General features: G+C 36.8%; 1 protein-coding gene and 1 long non-coding RNA gene across 5 annotated transcripts in view; one reads left to right on the top strand and one right to left on the bottom strand.

Moving 5' to 3' along the window:
• Positions 1-20,523, top strand: part of LOC101739716 (serine/threonine-protein phosphatase 2A regulatory subunit B'' subunit delta) — a 164,162-nt gene that overhangs the window by 104,444 nt on the left and 39,195 nt on the right. For all 4 annotated transcript variants that reach the window (XM_038015953.2, XM_012697399.4, XM_062672672.1 and 1 more), the window contains one exon: positions 12,361-12,570. In XM_038015953.2, the coding sequence (XP_037871881.1) occupies positions 12,361-12,570 (210 nt within the window). The remainder of the gene's footprint in view (positions 1-12,360; positions 12,571-20,523) is intronic.
• LOC134200278 (uncharacterized) lies at positions 15,541-16,185 on the bottom strand. Its single transcript, XR_009975105.1, has 2 exons — positions 16,012-16,185; positions 15,541-15,754 (listed from the first exon to the last, which is right to left on the bottom strand). It is a non-coding gene; the product is annotated as an uncharacterized LOC134200278 (long non-coding RNA).

The raw sequence follows: 20,523 nt of genomic DNA, 5'->3' as shown, positions 1-20,523 counted from the left end.
TAATACGACCCAAAATCTTTTGCGGTTATCGCAGGAGAATCGGGAGCAATTATCAAATATGCATAGATGAGTTTATATTTTATGACGTCATCGTTGTCATGTAATCGTTCTGAGCGATGCGACAGTGCCAGCCATCAAAACCCGTAGACACGTATAACTAACTAAATGTATGTACCTAAAAAAGGCATTATCACGAATAACTTCTATCATAAAGGAGTAACATTGTATAATAAAAAGTCTCTTTGAAAGCCAACATTATTATTTTCGTAATTAGTGGTGGTAAAGCATGTGGTAGGCCGACAACGTATAAGTAACAGCACCTACCCTAACCGTTGAACACTAGATGGTCCACAAGCTCGTTCATCTGTCTATACAATAAAAAAAAAGGTTCATAATATGAATATAATTAATTATTGAATTATCGGTTTTTCCCTTTTTGACTTACTAAAGGAGCTTAGGTGAGCATAGGTGTCACATGCAGATCACAAAAATCCGAGTCCGAGGCGTCCGGTGGCTTAGTGGATTCGCTTACCTATAATTTACCACAGTACTTTCTATACAATCTTCATAGTAATACGTTCCCTGTACGTTATACTCAGGATTGAATCTTTGGCTACTAATATCTTTAAATGAGAACACTCAATGAAATCTTCTATTTAAATAAAAATGAATTGCTGTTCGTTAAGTCTTGCTAAAACTTGAGAACGTCTGAACCGATTTAGCTAATTTTGGTCTTGAATTATTTGTGGAAGTCCAAAGAAGGTTTAAAAGGATATAGATAAATATGAAAATGCTCGGAATTAAATAAAAATAACAATTTTGTTTCTCCTTTGGTGTGTCCCCCGTCGGACGGATTAGGTACATTTGTTTGTTTTAAGTCTATTTTATACAAAAGTTTAGGTCTTTTATTTATCGGTTAAGGTACTACGAAGTCTGCCGGGTCATCTAGTAATATATAATTATAAACAATAAGTTTAATATTAAATAATAATAGATGATCAACGTACTGTGCCATTCGCGTTTCCCGATTTGGCGTGGAGAGTGCGCGGACATGCGCGTGTCTATTTATACTACGCGCTAGTCCCTCGCCCCGCGTACTCCTCTTTATCCCGTATTTTAAATATAGCCAGAGGGAATACATTGAAAATACGTAGGCAACGTGTTGGCTTCTATTGATGAACATTACATGACTCACATTTAGTAGTAAATATACCGATACAGCATTGTATCTGCACGTGTTTTAATTGTACTAAATAAGAACTGTTCAATTTCTGAACGTCAAAGTGTCAACGAGCGACTTCCGCCATGACACCAACGCTCTTTCAAATCCAGCCGCCAAGAGCAACGCATCAATTTTATATTTCATTTATAGTCTTTATGTTACATTAAGAAGATTCAATAAATATTTTAGTACAATAAATATAGTCCACGCTCAATTACCACAACGCAACAGAACTGTTATCGAAATTTCAGAACTAGGAAGAATTCTGTTCATGTGTATCATCTATGATTCTGTTTATGGTATTATCTATGCTAACCTTCGACTTAAATTTGAAGAATTTGACATTTGCCTATGTTAAAGGTCAATGTCAATCAAATGTCAGAATATTTGGAAAATGGCATTTTTATTCAATTATTCATTGAATAAAAAATGCCAAATAAACTAGTAATAAAAAAGATAAACGTGGTTATGGTCTCTATTGTCAGCGAGAACGTTGTCGAAGCGGATTTTTAAATCCCCTCCAGCGATGCGCTGAATGTACCCGCGACCAGCTTAATTAAACACACTGTCAAAATAGAAAAAAAAAGAAGAATTATTTTTTGAGCACACAGTGTACAATAAATAGTAAAAAGAAATACGTTGTATATTTTATGTAAACTTGTACCATTAATTTGTTAACCAAAAATGTTAACCAAACCAATAATATTACGAAGTACTTATTCGAGCGTTCGTTGCAATCAAACTCGGAGTTGATATAAGAAGTATACTCTCTACCACGGAACAAACGTTTACGAAATAAAATGAAAGTGTTGTCGCCAAGTTCTATGATAGAGTATACCCGAGAGGATAATTTCTTTAAAATTACTTACTGTACTTACATTATATTATATTCAGTAATATACTCACTAATTTACTAATATGGTGGTAGGGTGACTTGTGTTTACTGGTGGTAAGGCGTTTTGTGAGCCTGTACGGGTACCACGACCCTACCTATTTTTGACGTAATGCGTTACGGTTTGAAGGGTGGGGCAGCCGTTATACTGTAAAAACTGAGAATTAGGACTCGTGTCTCAATATGGGTGGCGGCATTATCTTGGTACCTATGGGCTCTTGTTACCACTTAACACCAGGTGGTGAGGACGTCTATGCATTTTTGCAATTAAAAAAAAACTGACATTTCAATAATTCTCTTTAGTTGGTATTGAGCAGCCGACATACTACATTAGATAAAAAATTTAAGTTCAAATAGTTTCATAACATTTTGAAGATTATTTTCTGTTACGATGAATAATGCTTATTTTTGTTTAGTTTTAAGATAATAATATGTATGTACATGCTATTGGTTGATAAATAGTTGAGCAATTCTGTATGTATTTTATTGTATGTAATGTATTTTATCGAAATTTAATTTCACATAGCCTGTATGTAGTACAAGTGACTAGTGATAAACAATTGGAATCCAATTCTATACGTACAATTGAGAATGAAAGCTTTTTATCATCTACTTAATGCCGACTATTTCCACCTAATTCGAACTTAAGTTCTGCAAGCAGTTTGTTGTTTGAGCATAACATAAACAGCTTGACCTCATCAATCTTACTACTTCTGCCGCAAAGTAATTATACACTTCAGCTTGAGTGAATATAATGTTAAAGCTTAACAAGAAACCTTGACGGTAAAAGTTAGCTTATATTATACAAACTGCCTCTAACAAATTAGCTTCAAAACACTGGAAACTCCGTAGTCGGGAAGTCGAGATCAACTTCAAGTGGCTGTTGTGAAGTTAGCAGTAATTATGAAGATTTGGTACTAGAATGTTTTGATGTAACAAATCCATAATGTATTTTGAATTACAAAAAAATTACACAATTCAATGAATAAGATATCATTTCCCGTGATGTTCTGTGGAGTGAAAAAATATCATTGAGAAATTAGAAGTTTGAAATTAAAATTTGTTTTTCTAAATAACCTTCCTAAAACGGCGTACTGAAATATAAATGAATTTCCGAAATTAGATTGCAGGCTTCCACAACCTAAACACGTTTTCGTCTTATACTTGTCACACTTTTTTTTCCTACCTAAGCTGGTAGCCTTGAAAGCCTATTTCAGCGTAACCTTAACTAGTAGGTGAGCTCACGGGGCTCAAACCTGACGACGTTGCTAACACGAACCCTAGCAAGAGCCGTGCTTCGCAGAATCTACCACCGGATCAGAAACGCGACCCACTGAGAAGATCCGGCGAGAAACTCAGTGGGCTATGTCTGTGGGTTAATTTACTCGTCGAGCCCTTCGTCGCAAGCGGTGGGTTCGACGAGAACGATGACCGGTGCTTGAGGTACCTAAAAACACCGTTAATGGATCGGGGGGATCCGAAATGACGTGTTTTGGGCGACTGCTTTCCAACTACAGCTTGTCCAACACACTCGAAAACACTTTTAGCTCAATTGAATACATAAACTATAGCTTGCCCTAAACGAACGAAAGACTTTTTTTAATAATTCAAGCGTCTATCTCAAAACAGAAATTAATTTAATTTAGAATACTTATGTTTGACATCAGCAAGTTGGCAGAATTTATGTTCGACCCACATCAGGCTTACGTGGGGGATATTATACGGCTTCAAGGGCACCCGCGCAGTAAATTAAATTATTGTTAAACTTATAATTTATTTCAATAATAAGAATAGAATTTCTATCTTATAGTGAAGCTTAATCGGGTTTTTTTTATAGCCCGTGTAGGCAGACGAACATACGGCCCACCTGTTGGTGAGTGGTTACCGTCGCCCATGGACTTCAGCAATGCTAGGGGCAGAGCCAAGCCGCTGCCTACCGTAACCGTCGTTGGCAAACCGTTCTTTTTTATTTACTTTGCTGAAAATTGTTCTGTGATATTTCAGCCTAGTAGCAGCGTAGCAAACTCAAAATTTCTTTCATTTGGACCAATAAGAGTCATACCAATCATTCAGAGAGTCAATCTACGGTCAGAATTTCAAAGTCCCGTGTATTTTATGTTGTGGTGCTTAGTCTATATTTCACATCTTTGCATTAGAATTAGGCAGAAGGATTATACGACTGATAGGCCAGAATGTGAAGACTGATATTGTGTGATTAATTTTATTATGAAAATGTGACTCTTTAGATAAAATTCAGTTAATATTAATATTTTACTATCTGTGAAAGTAAACAAAAATTAGTGTGGCATCGTTTCCAATTTTTCCAAAATATCCATTAAAACCTCAACTGAAATAAACTCCCGCCATTTCACTGAGAGGATTGCAAAGATTACTATTCAATTACATTTTAAACTCCTCACCGGCATCCCGATAGCCGTATTAAAAAATGATAAGCCGAAAAAAACAAAATTGAAAATGAAGTACAGAAAAGAACCAGAACTTAATTTGATTTTAAGCTCGATTCTTTTAATGCTCTGTGTGTGTGTGAGTTCACGACTTAACCGGATGCTACCAGCTTAGATATGAGGTCGAACCTTTAATTGTATTTGTACAAATGAGATCTGTCCGGGCGGGTGCATGACATGCTCTACCATCAGTAAACAATGACAGCTTTAACAATGATCCAAATTAAACATGATCAACCATGGCCGATTGCCATAATGAAAAATAGAATGAAAAAAATTACGATGCATATAGATAATGTAATAAACCATAAACTGATATAATTCAATTGTTTTTGTACCTTGCATTACCATTGTCTATTTAAATAGATATATAACGAAATCATACTGACAAAATAATTACAGATAAATTATTTAAGCATAAAACTTGATTAGTGCTTTGAATCGTTGATAAATGGTTAACGCGTTTAAGAAATAAATAACATAAAATATTGACACACACAAAAGAAATGACAGTTTGTTGAATCGCTACACACCCACGCATGCTTTGTCGTATGTATGCCTGTAGGGACAAAAAGATTTTCTATTTCATGTTTTGTTAAGCAGAAATAATTAATGATTGCTATTTAGTTTTTTTAGCTAAATCTTAAACTTGTTTTTTAACAGCAACGGATGTTGTATTTAAGCTTGCATCTAAGGAAGCTTTTATATGATCGGGGACCAAACTTCCTACAAGGATCACACGTCTAGGGCATATGGGGCAGTCGGTGGCCGTGGATGTGAAAGGCCCACCCACAAACGACAACCCCACACTCTCGCCCGATCCCCTCCTGAGACAGAATCTGGGCAAGGCGGGGGCATTCTACGGTCCACGCTACAGCTTATAAGAAAGCTGCGGCTTATATTACGTTAAGTTATGCAGAAATATTGAAATATCCGATAGACAAGTCCCTGTACACCGTTTAGGTGTGACCTTAATTAGACGACAATTTACCGACTTTCTCAGTTTTTTATTGCCGTTTTTGGCACACTTGAGACAAGTAGTCACCGTTCCTCGTGCCATCGTTCCTCTCAGCTTCTGAATAAATCTAATAACGTAATTTTCATCTTTCTCTAAAATTATAAACGACACAACTTTATCAACTTTTTTGTTAATGTTTTCAGAAACGTATATTGAATAAAATATACACAGACATAACAAAACCTTCCTCGTTTTCATTTAATTGCTTAAATAGGCATGAACGTGTAACCCAAGCCTATAATTGTATTACCAGGGCTTCGGTTGAAATTAATGCGCTACGTAGTGAAGATATTTAAGGTGAAGATAATTAACGAAACAGCTCTGGAAATTCAGACCTTCAGAATTATATCCCGAGAAAATTCATATCAAAACAATTTTTCACTCAATATCACACATATCAAATTAATATTCTTATTTTTATGAAAAATGATAATATGGAGTGAAATGAAATGAAATGAAGATGAGATGATATGGGATGAAATATAATCTCAGTAAAATGGTGGTCATTGACTAAAATTTTTTCACTGGACTTTTTGGAGGATCCCGAGAAGTTACATCCAGCGACTTCGTGCCTTATTTCCACATTTGTGCACTTTCACAGATATTAAATAATAGTTAATAAACCACTGTTGTTACACATTTAAACCTGAAGAAACACTAAATGAACAAAATAAAATAAATCACACAACTTCACTCCTCGCGTTCCCGCGAAAAAGTCTGCTGTCATCAAAGTGGCGCGAAAACTGTAACAACTGTACCTTTTAGTTTTAAAATTTTCAAATGTTTTTCATAGGAAATGTCTTTAGTCGAATTTCAAGTCAAAAATAATTTAATATAATCACTGCTTCAATATTTTTTGACCATCCAATGTTTTGAAATTCCAATATCACGTAAGGAAATATTTAAACACATAATGAAATCGATTTCATATAATAACGCCGACGATTCGGACACTAAAATCGACTACATATTTACTTTTTAAAACACAATAGTAGTCTTTATTACATGCCTTATAAAAGTCAATTGAATTGGATTCAATTTTATTTATGTTTCAGTAAATATTGAGTTCGTATTCTTTTTTTTTATTGCTTATGTGAGTGGACGAGCTCACAGCCCACCTGGTTAAGCGGTTACTGGAGCCCATAGACATCTACAACGTAAATGCGGCACCCACCTTGAGAGATAAGTTCTAAGGTCTCAGTATATGTAGTCACAACGGCTGCCCCACCCTTCAAATCGAAACGCATTACTGCTTCACGGCAGAAATAGGTAGAGTAGTGGTACCTACCCGCGCGGACTCACAAGAGATTCTACCACCAGTAAAATAGAGTTATTTAATAATTCAATACAATTACCGGAATAATTAAAATAATGTTAAATATTTTAGTTACGAGATATTTCTTTTATGAAGACTCAAGTAGGTGTAGCTTAAGCTACTCTACGCGTCTGGGAAAATACAGAGAGGTGTCCCGGGAGTTACGAGCTGGAGGCACCGACTAAGCGGGCTTCAGTTACCTTGTCAACCGAGATTCCCGGTGGTCGTGGCGGGGAAGTCTCGGTAGGGTACAATGATTGCGCGGCTACCTTCACCTTGCCCCCATCTTGGTTGAGCTTAGTTAGCTAGCTAGCCTTAGCTTTGTAGTTGACCCATTATGGTTCTGACCGCAGGTGGAGATCGGACATCGGGTGTAAGAGTGCAGGGGAGACGCTTAGTGCGGTAGGGCCCTAAAAACATCCTTGGGTTCCCGGTTCGCTGTCGCGGACCAATCCCACATATCCCGCGCAACCCCTAAGCGCGGGGACCGCTTAGGAAGTTTGGCCCAAGGCTAGAAAAAAAGGCTTGGATGCGGGTAGTTGAGCAATAGGTAGTTTTAGTCGGTTCAACTCCGGCTTGCCCTGCTTACCGTTCCAAATAAGCTGGCGCCAAAACCTGCGATTATGATCGTATGAGTTCAAAATATTTTCCACCTACAACCAAATTTGTTTGTTATACATAGCCACGTATTCGCATATTTTCACGGTGAATTCACAGCCTATTAGTGTCCATCAATCTGGTTAGAATTTTTAAATAAACCGCGTAACGTGTATTCTTATGAGTAACATTGATATTTGAGTATCATTTTCACTATTTCTAATGGAAAAAAATATGTATCTTTTGTTTTTTGTTTAATGCTTCAATAGACGAGGTCAATCGAGCCCTATCTTTGACTTAAGCTCTGAGGCATAGTGCCTTGCAGTTTACCCGTCTAAGTCATCGAAGAGTTCGACATGAAACCTAGCTACGGCATCATCCAACTGAGTCACCCGCAAAGGTCTTTGAACCAACAACTATTCCATCCCAAAAAAAACAATTTATTACATTATATATTTATTATTACATTTTACTCGTATAATATTATTATTTACAATTAAGGGCGTTTATTTATCTGTGAGATGTATTTGTGAATTTGAGATTAAATAGTCAGTTGCTCTTTTCAATTTTTATTATAAGCTCTAATATAATATACATAAAATTAATATAGGTCGTAAGATTTCAGTAACTTTCCTTTTTATTTTATATATCAAGGCTTAAACTTAACTTGCCACCTTATCTTACACTATACCTACCACCCTACAACCTATCTTAAACTAAATGTAAATATTTAAGTCTCTTGTGCTCGCACATACTCAAATTTTAACAAAAACCAAGTGTCATAACATTTAAAAAATTGTAAAAAAAATTAAAGAATGTATAACATCGATCAATAATTCAATTTTATCATACACACACACACCCACACATACAGACGCTTCTGCCAAAAGTCGAAACATAAATATCGGATGACGTCATCTCAAGGAATGATTGGGTCAAGGTGATAGGAAAACGAAAGCAGTCGAAGCAAAGATAAGTGATCCGATAGGAACGCGATTACTGTCATCTATTGCGCTGACATTTTATCACTGAAGTATGAAACCGCATTTTATGTAGTAGTAGTAGTTTTATTTTTCCAACTGGAAAGGCAAGGGTACCATACCATACAGCCTAATATTTTTTATATATTTTTATATATCATATTATAAAATGTAATAAAGTTGATTAATATGAAACATGGCATTAAAATGAACTGAGATGAGATGATATGGGATGAAATAATGGGATGAATAATCTCAGTAAAATGGTGGTAATTTACTGAGACTTTTTCAGAGAACTATTTGGAGGATTCCGAGAAGTTACGTTCAGTGGCTTTGTTTCATATTCTCACATTTGTGCACTTTCACAGATACTAAACAGTTAAAAAACAACCGCTATTACACATTTAAACCCAAAGAAACACTAAATAGTCAAAATAAAACAAATCACACAACTTCACTCCCCGCCAAAAAGTTCCCCGCCAATAAATTGAAATTTCGAGGCTTAACTCCCTTTACCTACCTAATTGGTCTAGTCTCGTATGTGAACGCTTTTGGATTCTATAGTACAGAGGGAAACTCAAACTTAGAGCAATTGACTGTAGATCCAACGTTTTCATTGTGTATCTAAACAAATACCTGACAGCAATGTACTCGCGAGTCATTAGCACGATGAAGGAATTTTTTAATTACGATTACTTACGAATTACTACTAATGATAGGGTAAATTAGGAATTCGAACTCTTTTTTTTTATTATCGCTTATGTGGCTGGGCTGGTGTTAAATGGTTATCAATTCCGCCACCTACCTCGAGACATAAGTTCTAAGTCTCAGTTTTAACAGAACAACGGCTGCGCAACCTTTCAAACCGAAATGCATTACTGCTTCACGGCAGAAATAGGCGGGGCGGCGCGGCGGTACCTACCCGTGCGGATTCAAGATGTCCTACCACCAGTAATTACGCAAATTATAATTTTGCGGGTTTGCTTTTTATTACACGATGCTATTCCTTCACCGCGGAAGTCAATCGTGAACAGTCGTTAAGTACGTATTTCATTAGAAAAATTGGTACCCGCCTGCAGGATTCGAATATCTTGCGTCGCTTGATACGATTGCACCGGGCGTCTTATCTAGGCCACGATGTCTTCTAAATCTACTAAAAATCAACACCATCATCTTAGTTTTAATTCCAAATTAGTTGAGACTTCGACTTCATGTCATGTCTCATAAGGGATGACGACGTCCCGCGTAATGCAGATCTATTAGTTTAGTTAACGCTGAGAAATTTACATAAAACTGACCCCCCCTGGCTTAATACAATACTGCAATTAGTTATGTTCTTACGGAAAAATGAAAAAATATGTTTGTAATAGGCTATAGTATAGCCGCTATACATATGAGTTAACTCTGTTGAAACACAATTGTCATTCAATGAGAAAAGTAAAAATCAGTCCTATATTTCAGATTAAGTAGGTTGTGACCATCATTTGAGTCATTACTTTCATATGAATGTTCAAGAAAATGTCGATGATGTGTATTCATTCAAGAATTTACAAGGATTGAAATCAAATTTTTAGCTTTTACGATGTGTAAAATCTAAAACAAAATATATTTGAAATATATTTAATTTGATTTTCTATTCAAGGTCAAGTCCGTTCATAAGTTCTTACATTTGGCAACCCGCTAGAGCGGGGATTCCAAAAATCTATTTCGGACGACAGAGCCCTTTCCAAAATGAACTGATTCCTCAGATCCCTGCGGCAAAATTGTTTTAAAATCCTATCTCTAGTTCTTTCTTATTGATACGAAATTCTTACCAATTTAATTTTTTTACAGTTAACCAGCTGCAGATTATTGTTTGTGTAAATGGATGATGTCAACCACTTTAGGTATCTCTGCACTAGAGATTTCTTGTTATGCTCAATTAATTAAATGACTCACTTAAAAAGCGTAATTTAAACAGGTCTAGCAAGTGTAAAAAGACAATTTAGTTTCAGACCGGTTCAAAGATTACAACCGATTAAAACTTTCTCTACTTAATTATGCCATTTAACTTTAGGAAATTAAAAAAGGTTTTAGAACGTTGAACGTCGTATGAAGCAAATAATAAAAAAAAAAAACTAAAAATCGTTGATTTCGATTATCCGTTTTCACTGCCTATTGTTAACATTAATTGGTTTATTTAAAAGCACACGGTCTTTAACTCCGACCGTAATAGATTCAACGTACTAGTTTAATAATAATAATAAAAATTAGTAGAAAATCAATCATCATTTAGAGCTTCGTAACTAAAATACTATTCGAAGACTACGAAAAATATATGTGTATCTTCAGTGAAAATTTATGTCATGAGCCCATACCTCTTTTGCTATAGATTAGACCGCTTTTCATCACATACGACATTATACTTTTTACTTTTGAAATAATTTACTACTATCAAGAAAAATCTGTATTGTATACTAATATTATCACTACATAGTATAAAACAAAGTCGCTTTCTCTGTCCCTATATCTGTCCCTATGTATGCTTAAATCTTTAAAACTACGCAACGGATTTTGATGCGGTTTTTTCTAATAGATAGAGTGATTGAAGAAGAAGATTATATGTATAATAACATCCATTAAATGGTGGAGAAATCAATAATAAATTACAGTTTCCGAAGCGAAGCGAGGGCGGATCACCAGTATACTATATAATGAACTATATACTAATGGTATATACTATACTAGCATTTGCTCTTTAGTGCGAAATATCAAACAACAACACTACAATAAATCGCCGGAAACTCTCACTCATCACTTGACGGAAACAACATTCTATTTTCAATCCAATCTCTTGATACGGATGTGACTTTGGCAGTTTTAAGAACCAGAATACAATTTCAGTAAGCTATCTGTTTCTTAAAAAGTGAGAGTGAATCGATATAACGGTAAGATTCCTTAAATCGGAATGATTGATAATCGTGGCCTGGCAACATTTCATACCATCGGTACTTAAGATACGAACTAGGATTAGGAGTTAGAAATTTAAGTAGCATCATATACCTATAAGAGTTTTAATAGATCGTATATATCGTAAGCCGGGGTCTTATATCCGTATCGTTTTATTAATAGCCGAACCACGATTGCGTTATCATCATACGTCAGCGAAAACATAAACAAAATCACTTAACACAAAAAAAAAATGAGCTGCCTCACACGCAAATGTGAAAATTTCTCAGCTTCGTTTCGCGGGTGCGGAACGAGCTCTGCTTCTGGTGTAGGGAAATGATGACAGCTTACTTCCGACGGAAATCACGATACCAAACAAGGGCATAAAAGTTGTTCCTGAGTCTGCACGGTATGTACCACCACTCTGCCTTGAAGCAGTAATGCGTTTCAGGTTGATGAGTAGGGCAGACGCTGTACTGTCAGAACTGATACTTATCAAGTTGAGGGGTGGTATTAACATAATTGGTGTCTATGACCACTAAAACCCAAGTGGGCCGTCAGTTCCTTCATTTATCTATTTATCTATATGTATATATATATTATGTATATATGAATTGCTATTCGTTAGTCTCGCGAAAGGCTGGACCGATTTGGCTGATTTTGGTCTTGAATTATTTGTGAAAATCCAGAGAAGGTTTAAAAGGTAGATAAATATGAAAATGCTCAGAATTAAATAAAAATATCAATTTTGTTTTTCCTTTGATGTGTTCCCCGTCGGTCTTTTATTTATCGATTGAGGCACTACGAAGTCTGCCGGGTCAGCTAGTCAATAATAATAATAATGATCTTAGTAAAAAAAAAATCAACAGGAACTGTTTTGAATTATTATAATCACGTTGATTACTATACGAAGCACGGCTAACAATGCTGTTTTCCTCCACAGAGCTACGCCGCCTCCGCACCTATAAAGCCCTCTTCAGCACCTCCGCATACAACGCTACAGCGGACAGTACGGGGCGCTGCCAACAGTGGCGCTCCGGCCAGAGTCATACCTCGCTTCCACTTCCCCAAAGGTCGGCCGCCCGCCCCGCACCAGCAGGACCACGCTCTTCACAAAGTCCAGTCAGCATTCGCAACGTTCCCTAATAGTCAGGTATGTTACCGAAGTTTTAAGTTACAGAAGCTCAACCAAAGTTTAAGTTATCGTATCAGAAATTGAGAGAGTGAGTGAGTGAGTGAGTGAGTGTTTGAGTGAGTGAGTGTTTGAGTGAGTGAGTGTTTGAGTGAGTGAGTGTTTGAGTGAGTGAGTGTTTGAGTGAGTGAGTGTTTGAGTGAGTGCGTGAGTGAGTGAGTGAGTGAGTGAGTGAGTGAGTGAGTGAGTGAGTGAGTGAGTGAGTGAGTGAGTGAGTGAGTGAGTGAGTGAGTGAGTGAGTGAGTGGGTGAGTGAGTGAGTGAGTGAGTGAGTGAGGGAGTGAGTGAGTGAGTGAGTGAGAGAAAGAGAGAGAGAGAGAGAGAGAGAGAGAGAGAGAGAGAGAGAGAGAGAATATAAACATAACATACAATTTCAATAAATCATTGCATAAAACGATTCACTTATGATTGTGAGTTTAATTTATATTTCAATGCGCTTACCATTATTTACTCTGAACTACCTTTGGTTGACTAGTACTGAATGCTTTAGGCATTAATTAAACCAATGTAAATAATACATGAAGTGTAATAAATAGATAAATTGACTTAAATCTCAATTAAATCAGATATAAACGCAATAAACCTACAATGACATGTTTTGATCATAGGAATCCTACATATAATTTTCACTGGTGGTAGGACCTCTTGGGAGCTCGCACGGGTAGGTACCACCACCCCGCCTATTTCCGCCGTGAAGCAGTAATGCATTTCGGTTCGAAGGGTGGGGTAGCCGTTGTAACTATACTGAGATCTTAGAACTTATATCTCGAGGTGGGTGGCGCATTTACGTTGTAGATGTCTATGGGCTCCAGTAACCACTTAACACCAGGTGGGCTGTGAGCTCGTCCATCCATCTAAGCAATAAAAAAACATATATATATAAAATACAATTTTCGTCTGACACAAAATTATATTTCGAACGTGTCTCGTCTTGATTCAATGGATTTATTGCATTGTTTGTTTCCTCGTATTATACATATGTACTACGCACACAGGAGACCCGGGATTGACAAACGCTTATATAACATTACAGTCGTAAAAATGTCGATTACTTTTTGGCAATAAATAATACATCTTTCGCGGGAAAAACTCAGCCCAGGCTCAGAGATTCAGGGCTTAGAGTAAAGTGATCTTTCACGTTCAGACAACGTCGTTTTAGCTTTATCGATACATTACAGGCGAACTGCTATAAAGAAAAAGAGAGACACGCAGTTGATATAAAACACTAAGCCAATTTCAAATTGTGAAATAAAAATTACTAAATATTGAATTCGTTTCTGCCCTACGCGCAATATAAGATAATTTAAAGTCAATCTTCACGCGATCAAGTGCGATAGGATTCCCGCATTCAATTAGTTTATTATTGGATTAATCTAGAATAGCTAAATACTCCACAAATCACTTAATCACATAGTATAATCAATTTCAATATTGAAATGCTTAAACCTTTCAAAGTAACAATATACTTAAATTAGTAGAAATAATTTACAGTATCAGATTAATATTGAAGAAATTTTTTTAACATGGGCGTACCAGACAGTCTCGTGCTCATCATACGGGACTTCCTGTCTAACCGCTCTTTTCGATATCGAGGAACCCGCTCCTCCCCGCGACCACTCACGGCTGGAGTCCCGCAAGGCTCCGTTCTCTCTCCGCTTCTATGTAGTTTATTTATTAACGATATTCCCCGGTCGCCGCCGACCCAGCTAGCCTTATTTGCTGACGACACAACCGTTTACTACTCAAGTAGAAAAAAGTCCCTAATCGCGAGTAAGCTCCAGAGCGCAGTGTTAACCCTCGGACAGTGGTTCAGAAAATGGCGCATAGACATCAACCCAGCGAAAAGCACAGCAGTGTTATTTCAAAGGGGAAACTCACCGCTTATTTCCTCCCACATTAGGAGGAGAAATATCACCCCCCCGATCACCCTCTTCGGCCAACCTATACCCTGGGCCAGGAAGGTCAAGTACCTGGGTGTCACCCTGGATGCATCCATGACATTCCGCCCGCATATAAAAACAGTCCGCGATCGTGCCGCATTTATTCTCGGGAGACTCTATCCCATGATCTGTAAGCGGAGTAAAATGTCCCTTCGGAACAAGGTGACACTTTACAAAACTTGCGTAAGGCCCGTCATGACTTATGCGAGTGTGGTGTTTGCTCACGCGGCCCGCACACACATAGACACCCTCCAATCCCTACAATCCCGCTTTTGCAGGTTAGCCGTTGGAGCTCCGTGGTTCGTGAGGAACGTTGACCTACACGACGACCTGGGCCTCGAATCAATCCAGAAATACATGAAGTCAGCGTCGGAACAGTACTTCGATAAGGCTATGCGTCATGATAATCGCCTTATCGTTGCCGCCGCTGACTACTCCCCGAATCCTGATCATGCAGGAGCCAGTCACCGTCGACGCCCTAGACACGTCCTTACGGATCCATCAGATCCAATAACCTTTGCATTAGACATCTTCAGCGCTAACACTAGGAGTAGGCTTAGGAACCCCGGTAACCGTACTCGTCGAAATCGACAAAGAGGTCGACGTGCAACCTAACCCATGCATCAGCCCGCTGAGTTTCTCGCTTCTCGGATCTTCTCAGTGGGTCGCGATTCCGATCCGGTAGTAGATTCATTCGCGAAGCAATTGCTCTTGAGTTGTTAGGTCTCCTTCGGAGGCGCTCGGACAGTTGTTAGCAAATCCCACCCCTCCTGGCTGAGCCTTTGCTCGCCCACATGTCCTGGTGAAACTGGAAAGGCCTCCGGGTCACCAGTAATCTATCAATCATAAAAAAAAAAGATTTTTTTTAAATATTTATCTCATAAATACTTGGAAACCGTTGAGGAACCCAAACTGAGACAGAATAACATTTATTTCTTAGCATTAAACTTTATCATTTATGTCCAAGATTCTTCAAATAATTTACCACGTAATTGTGTGTTGTGAGTAAGAAATTTTATTAAATCCTCATGAATAATTTTCGTAGAAAGATTGCGTCTGCTGTTGTAATTTAATGTATAAATTATTACTCTCTCACAACAAACTTTGTCTTTATATAGATATAATCACATCGTTCTTAGGAATGTGTTTGTATCATTGAAATGCGGGGCAGACTCTATTAAGCCTTGCTTAATCGATTCCCGGAACCTATAAAAGGAATATGAACCTTATTTGAGGCTTGATTAAACACAGAAGATATTGACAAAAACATTATCAAGTTCATTTTAAGACTTTAACTTTAGAAAGAGACAGATCTTTAAATACACTTTAAACAAGAAATAGTCTCGCCAACTCAACCAAGAAGAGTGACTATCATTTTCATCCATAAAATTTGCTGTTTACAAACTAATTTTAAAATCACTATCCAACAATGACCTTCCATGTTTGCTGTTTTTACTACATACCTGTTTTTTTAATAGGTAGATATATATTTATCTAAGGTGTACACGAGAATCTTCTGTGTCCAATTAATTGTGATTATAGATAAAAAATGAATTCACAATTTATCGAGAGGATTTTTAAAAGTGTCACGGCAAGAAGTGTCGATGACATATTGAAATATCCAGTTGTTTTTTTACTGTCATAGAATTTATAATATCGGAGAGTAAAGATGTCTAGGATTTTTTGTGAAATTATTTTAAATACGTGATTCTTTCCATAAAATTAGTTAATCGAATATATTTTCGGCCATTTTGTTTATTTGTTCGTCTCCTAAGCGTTTCTATTTGTTTCCACGCAAAATTCTTAGGATTTACTGTATGAACTAAAACGGGATTTTCCATTTGATCTTTTAAGATTCTGCCCGAATAAAATGATCGCTACCGAAAACTATTTAGATGAATGTAAGACAATAAATATACAGAGACACGAAATACTATAAAATCTGTGATCAACTGAAAACATTTCAACGACAATCTGTGGCAAATTCGAACCATTTATCACTGTGGATATATCAGCGCGATCGGACCTCATATCAGTAAGGTTATTCAGGGCAAAAAAACAATCTCAGTTGGGCGACATCCAAATTCGGTCATTTCGGTCTCCGACCCGAACATCATAGATATTTGCTTAATAAGGCTAGACTCCGAAATTCTTTGCCGAACAAATTTCGGTAGGGAATCGTTTAGATGTTATTTCGTTAGAAAATCGTTTAGACATAACTAAAATTGGCTTTTCGATGATAAAAAAATATTGTTACTATTAAAAGTTTAAAAGAAACTTTATTACCATAGCTGTTTCATTGTTTAGTAACAGACCGGCTGTTTCCACCACTAAAGCTTCTCTACCGTTCTACCGTTACCTACCCTGACTTTGCAGACACAAGAAATACAGATAAGGTAGGCCGCAATCTCGTTTGCCTTGGATGACAATAACAATATGTATTGACAAATAACAAATGATGAACAACCTCTGCTCACCTGGTCGTTACCGAATACCATAGACATCAGACAATAAATGTCATCACTCACTATGAGACATGTGGTCAGGGACGTCTTAAACTAGGATGGGGCCCTTGGGCACACAAGAATTTGAGGCCCTTTTGGAAAGTAAAAAAAGCGAATTATAATAACATTTTTTTACTGAGCATGACCATTTATTATAGGTAATCAAATACAGTATGACATAATATGTCATTAATGGTATTAGAATGCTGCTGGTTTTTTGGTTACGATTTCGATAACGGTTTTTTTCGGGATTTCTGTTGAGCAAAATCTTCTATTATAGGCATAGTATATGCCTTGTAAATACCTTCTGATTACTGATTTGTGAAATAAGTGTAATGTGCCCGACAAAAATGTTTTGAAAATAAACGTGTGAGAGAAATTGTCGGTCTTTCGGGGCCCCCTGAGAATGGGTGCCCTGGGCACGGGCCCCGTGTGCCCTTATGGTAAAGACGGTATTGCATGTGGTAAATCGTATTGAGTAAGGCTCTATATCTTAACTTTTATAGAAACCATGGTTGCTTTGCGGTCAAATTCGATCTAGTATTCAGATTTCAACCGCACGTCCCAAGACACCCCGGTAACCATACTCGTCGAACTCAGCAAAGAGTTTGACGTGCATCCTAACCCATGCATCAGCCTGCTGAGTTTCTCACCGCACCTTTTCTCAGCGGGTCGCGATTCCGACCCGATAGTAGATTCATTCACAAAGCAGTTGCTCTTGCCACGTCCTTACGGATCACTCAGATCCAATAACCTTTGCCTTAGACGCCTTCAGCTCTAACACTAGGAGCAGGCTTAGGGACCCCGGTAACCGTACTTGTCGAGCTCGACAAAGAGTTCGACATGCAACCTAAATTCAAAGATTGCAATGAAATTACAAAAAAAGAGGAAACATTGAATAAATTTATGATACATTTGAATGAAATTATTTATAGCCTCAAAAAATTTAATAACACTTAAATATAATTTAATGCACTATGTTTTACATTTCTATTTACACTTTTACAAAACATTATATTAACCACTTACAAATTTACATGACATCTTAGTTTCGTTCATTTACATATAAAGTTATTTATTATATTTATATACTGTCTACTCAAAACCCCCCTTAAATTATTTTACCTCTCATAATAATTATATTCTAATATTGAAATACCTATGCATCTTGTTAAATTTCGAAGTAGTCAATAGCGTCGAAATTTAATAAAAGTATCTATTAGCTTTAACAAAAAAAAAAAAAAACCCATGAATCAGCTCGCTGAGTTTCTCGCCGGATCTCAGCGGGTCGCGATTTCGATCCGGTAGTAGATTTATTCGCGAAGCAGCTACTCTTGAGTTGTTAGGTCTCCTTTGGAGGCGCTCGGGCAGCTGTTAGCAAATACCATCCCTCCTGACTGAGCCTTTGCTCGCCCACCTGTCTTGGTAAAACTGGAAAGGCCTCTGAATCAACAGTAATCATTCATTCATAAAGTCTCAAGACGAGTGGGGCAGCTTGGACGTTCAGGTAAACCGTGAGATCTTTCATTTATACAAGTCTATTTTAAATTTCAAATGTAAAATGTCCCATTTATTTTCTATTCAATTTTCTCAACTTCTTCTCGTCTATATGTACTAAAATATATTTGTTGTTGAGTTTTGACCAGTAGTGTGTGCTCTGGCATTTATGATGCCCAAGAGCAGCAGTAACCATTCGCCATCGGACGAGCCATAAACCTCATCCGCCTTAGAAAACAAGAACAAAAAAATCAATAAATTCAATTAACGAGGCGTGACAGCAGCTAACTGTACAACATATTGAAATGCAATGTGATTCTTATTCTAATACAGCAGATGGTTTACATTTGAATAACATAATTTACTGATCAGTTAATTTGTAGGTTAATATCTTACATTATTGTGTCTCTGGATCAATAACCTTAATCCTATTTTAATGCAAAAATAGCAGTAACTAAACTATCAAATTACTTAAAAAATATTTAAAACCAATTTATGATTGTGTCAATCTGTGTTATTTATGTTGATTTCATATTAATAATCTTGTATTGTATGTTAATGAGTGGTATTATGAATAAAATTAAACGATATTAAAATGATTCTGATATAATACCTATTCCAGCGTATCTAATGAAGAAACTTTTCAACCACATTTCATTCTCAATGCTTATAGTGCGTCACGCCTAAAATTAAGATATTAACTTTCAAGAAATATAAGTCACAAGTGTAGACAACGTGAGATACATATTTTTTTACGATCAATTTGGTGTTTACATGGCCTTTTCTTTGTATATCATCTTCTTTGTATGACTTGATAAATTAAACTTTTAACATTATTATTTATTGTCATTATTATTAGGGAGCCAAAACTCATATAAATATTAGCCTATATCCATTAAGTACATATATTTTCTACATGGATACCAACCGTAAAACATCCGTAAAAACCACTGTAGATTTATATATTAGTAAAGACTAGTATAGATTACAAAACATTCCATCATGTAAGTTCGTAACTTTACTTTCTTGCCAACTGGCACTTCGAAGGTCATACGAAATGCAAATAATGATAATTATCTTACCCATTGATGGATTTCGCTGAGGTTCGTCCTTATAAGGCACCGGTGCCGAGATAACTGTGTGTAACAAACCCCACAAGGCTTTCGACTATTAAGATAACCTAATAAGTAAAGTTGAGAAAGATTTGAATCTAAAATGCCAGTCAATGACATTTACGTAGCTGCAGTAAAGAAGACGATTTAACTACGTACTTCAACTAGTTTAATGCTTACAAGAAAAGTTTGTTTTTATTTTTTATTGCTTAGATGGGTGGATGAGCTCAGAAGACACTTATGCCTAGTAGAAACCGGAGCCCATAGACATCAACAACGTATATGCTGCCAGACAACTCAAGACATGAGTTTTAAGTACAACAGCTGCCCCACCCTTCATACAGAAATGCATTACTGCTTCATGGCAAAAATAGACAGGGTGGTGGTACCTACCCGCGTAGACTCACGAGACGCCCCACCACCAATAAAACGCCCTTCCTTTGTATCGTATTTTCCGTAGGGAGTGAACTAAGAAGTTTGTTTGAGATGCCTTCGTCATCTCCTTAAATCAGTAACAGAGTTATTTCCAACACCCTTTAAAAACCCATTCAGGGATTTCAAACGTACTCCCACTAGCACGCAGCATTCTGGCTATCTGTGCTCTAGACATTGCTGAAAATCTTAAGTGACAGTAACCACTGACTGACTTTGGGAATCAAAACCGTTAGACTACGAAAGTGATAAAAAAAATTGATGTTTTATACTCTATGGATAGCTTGGGTTAAATTATTTTTTGAAACTGATCTGAATTTGACAACATTGTTTCTTCTGAATATCTGTCGTTTCGCACAGTTTAGCCGTTTTTCGATCCAAGGTCCTGTACGAACTAAGAATATACATGTTTCTATCGTTCAACGACGAA

Source organism: Bombyx mori, chromosome 15 (assembly GCF_030269925.1).
Source record: "Bombyx mori chromosome 15, ASM3026992v2".
Lineage (NCBI taxonomy): Eukaryota > Metazoa > Arthropoda > Insecta > Lepidoptera > Bombycidae > Bombyx > Bombyx mori.
Note: the sequence above shows the minus strand (reverse complement) of the source record. Positions and strands in the feature narration are given on the sequence as shown.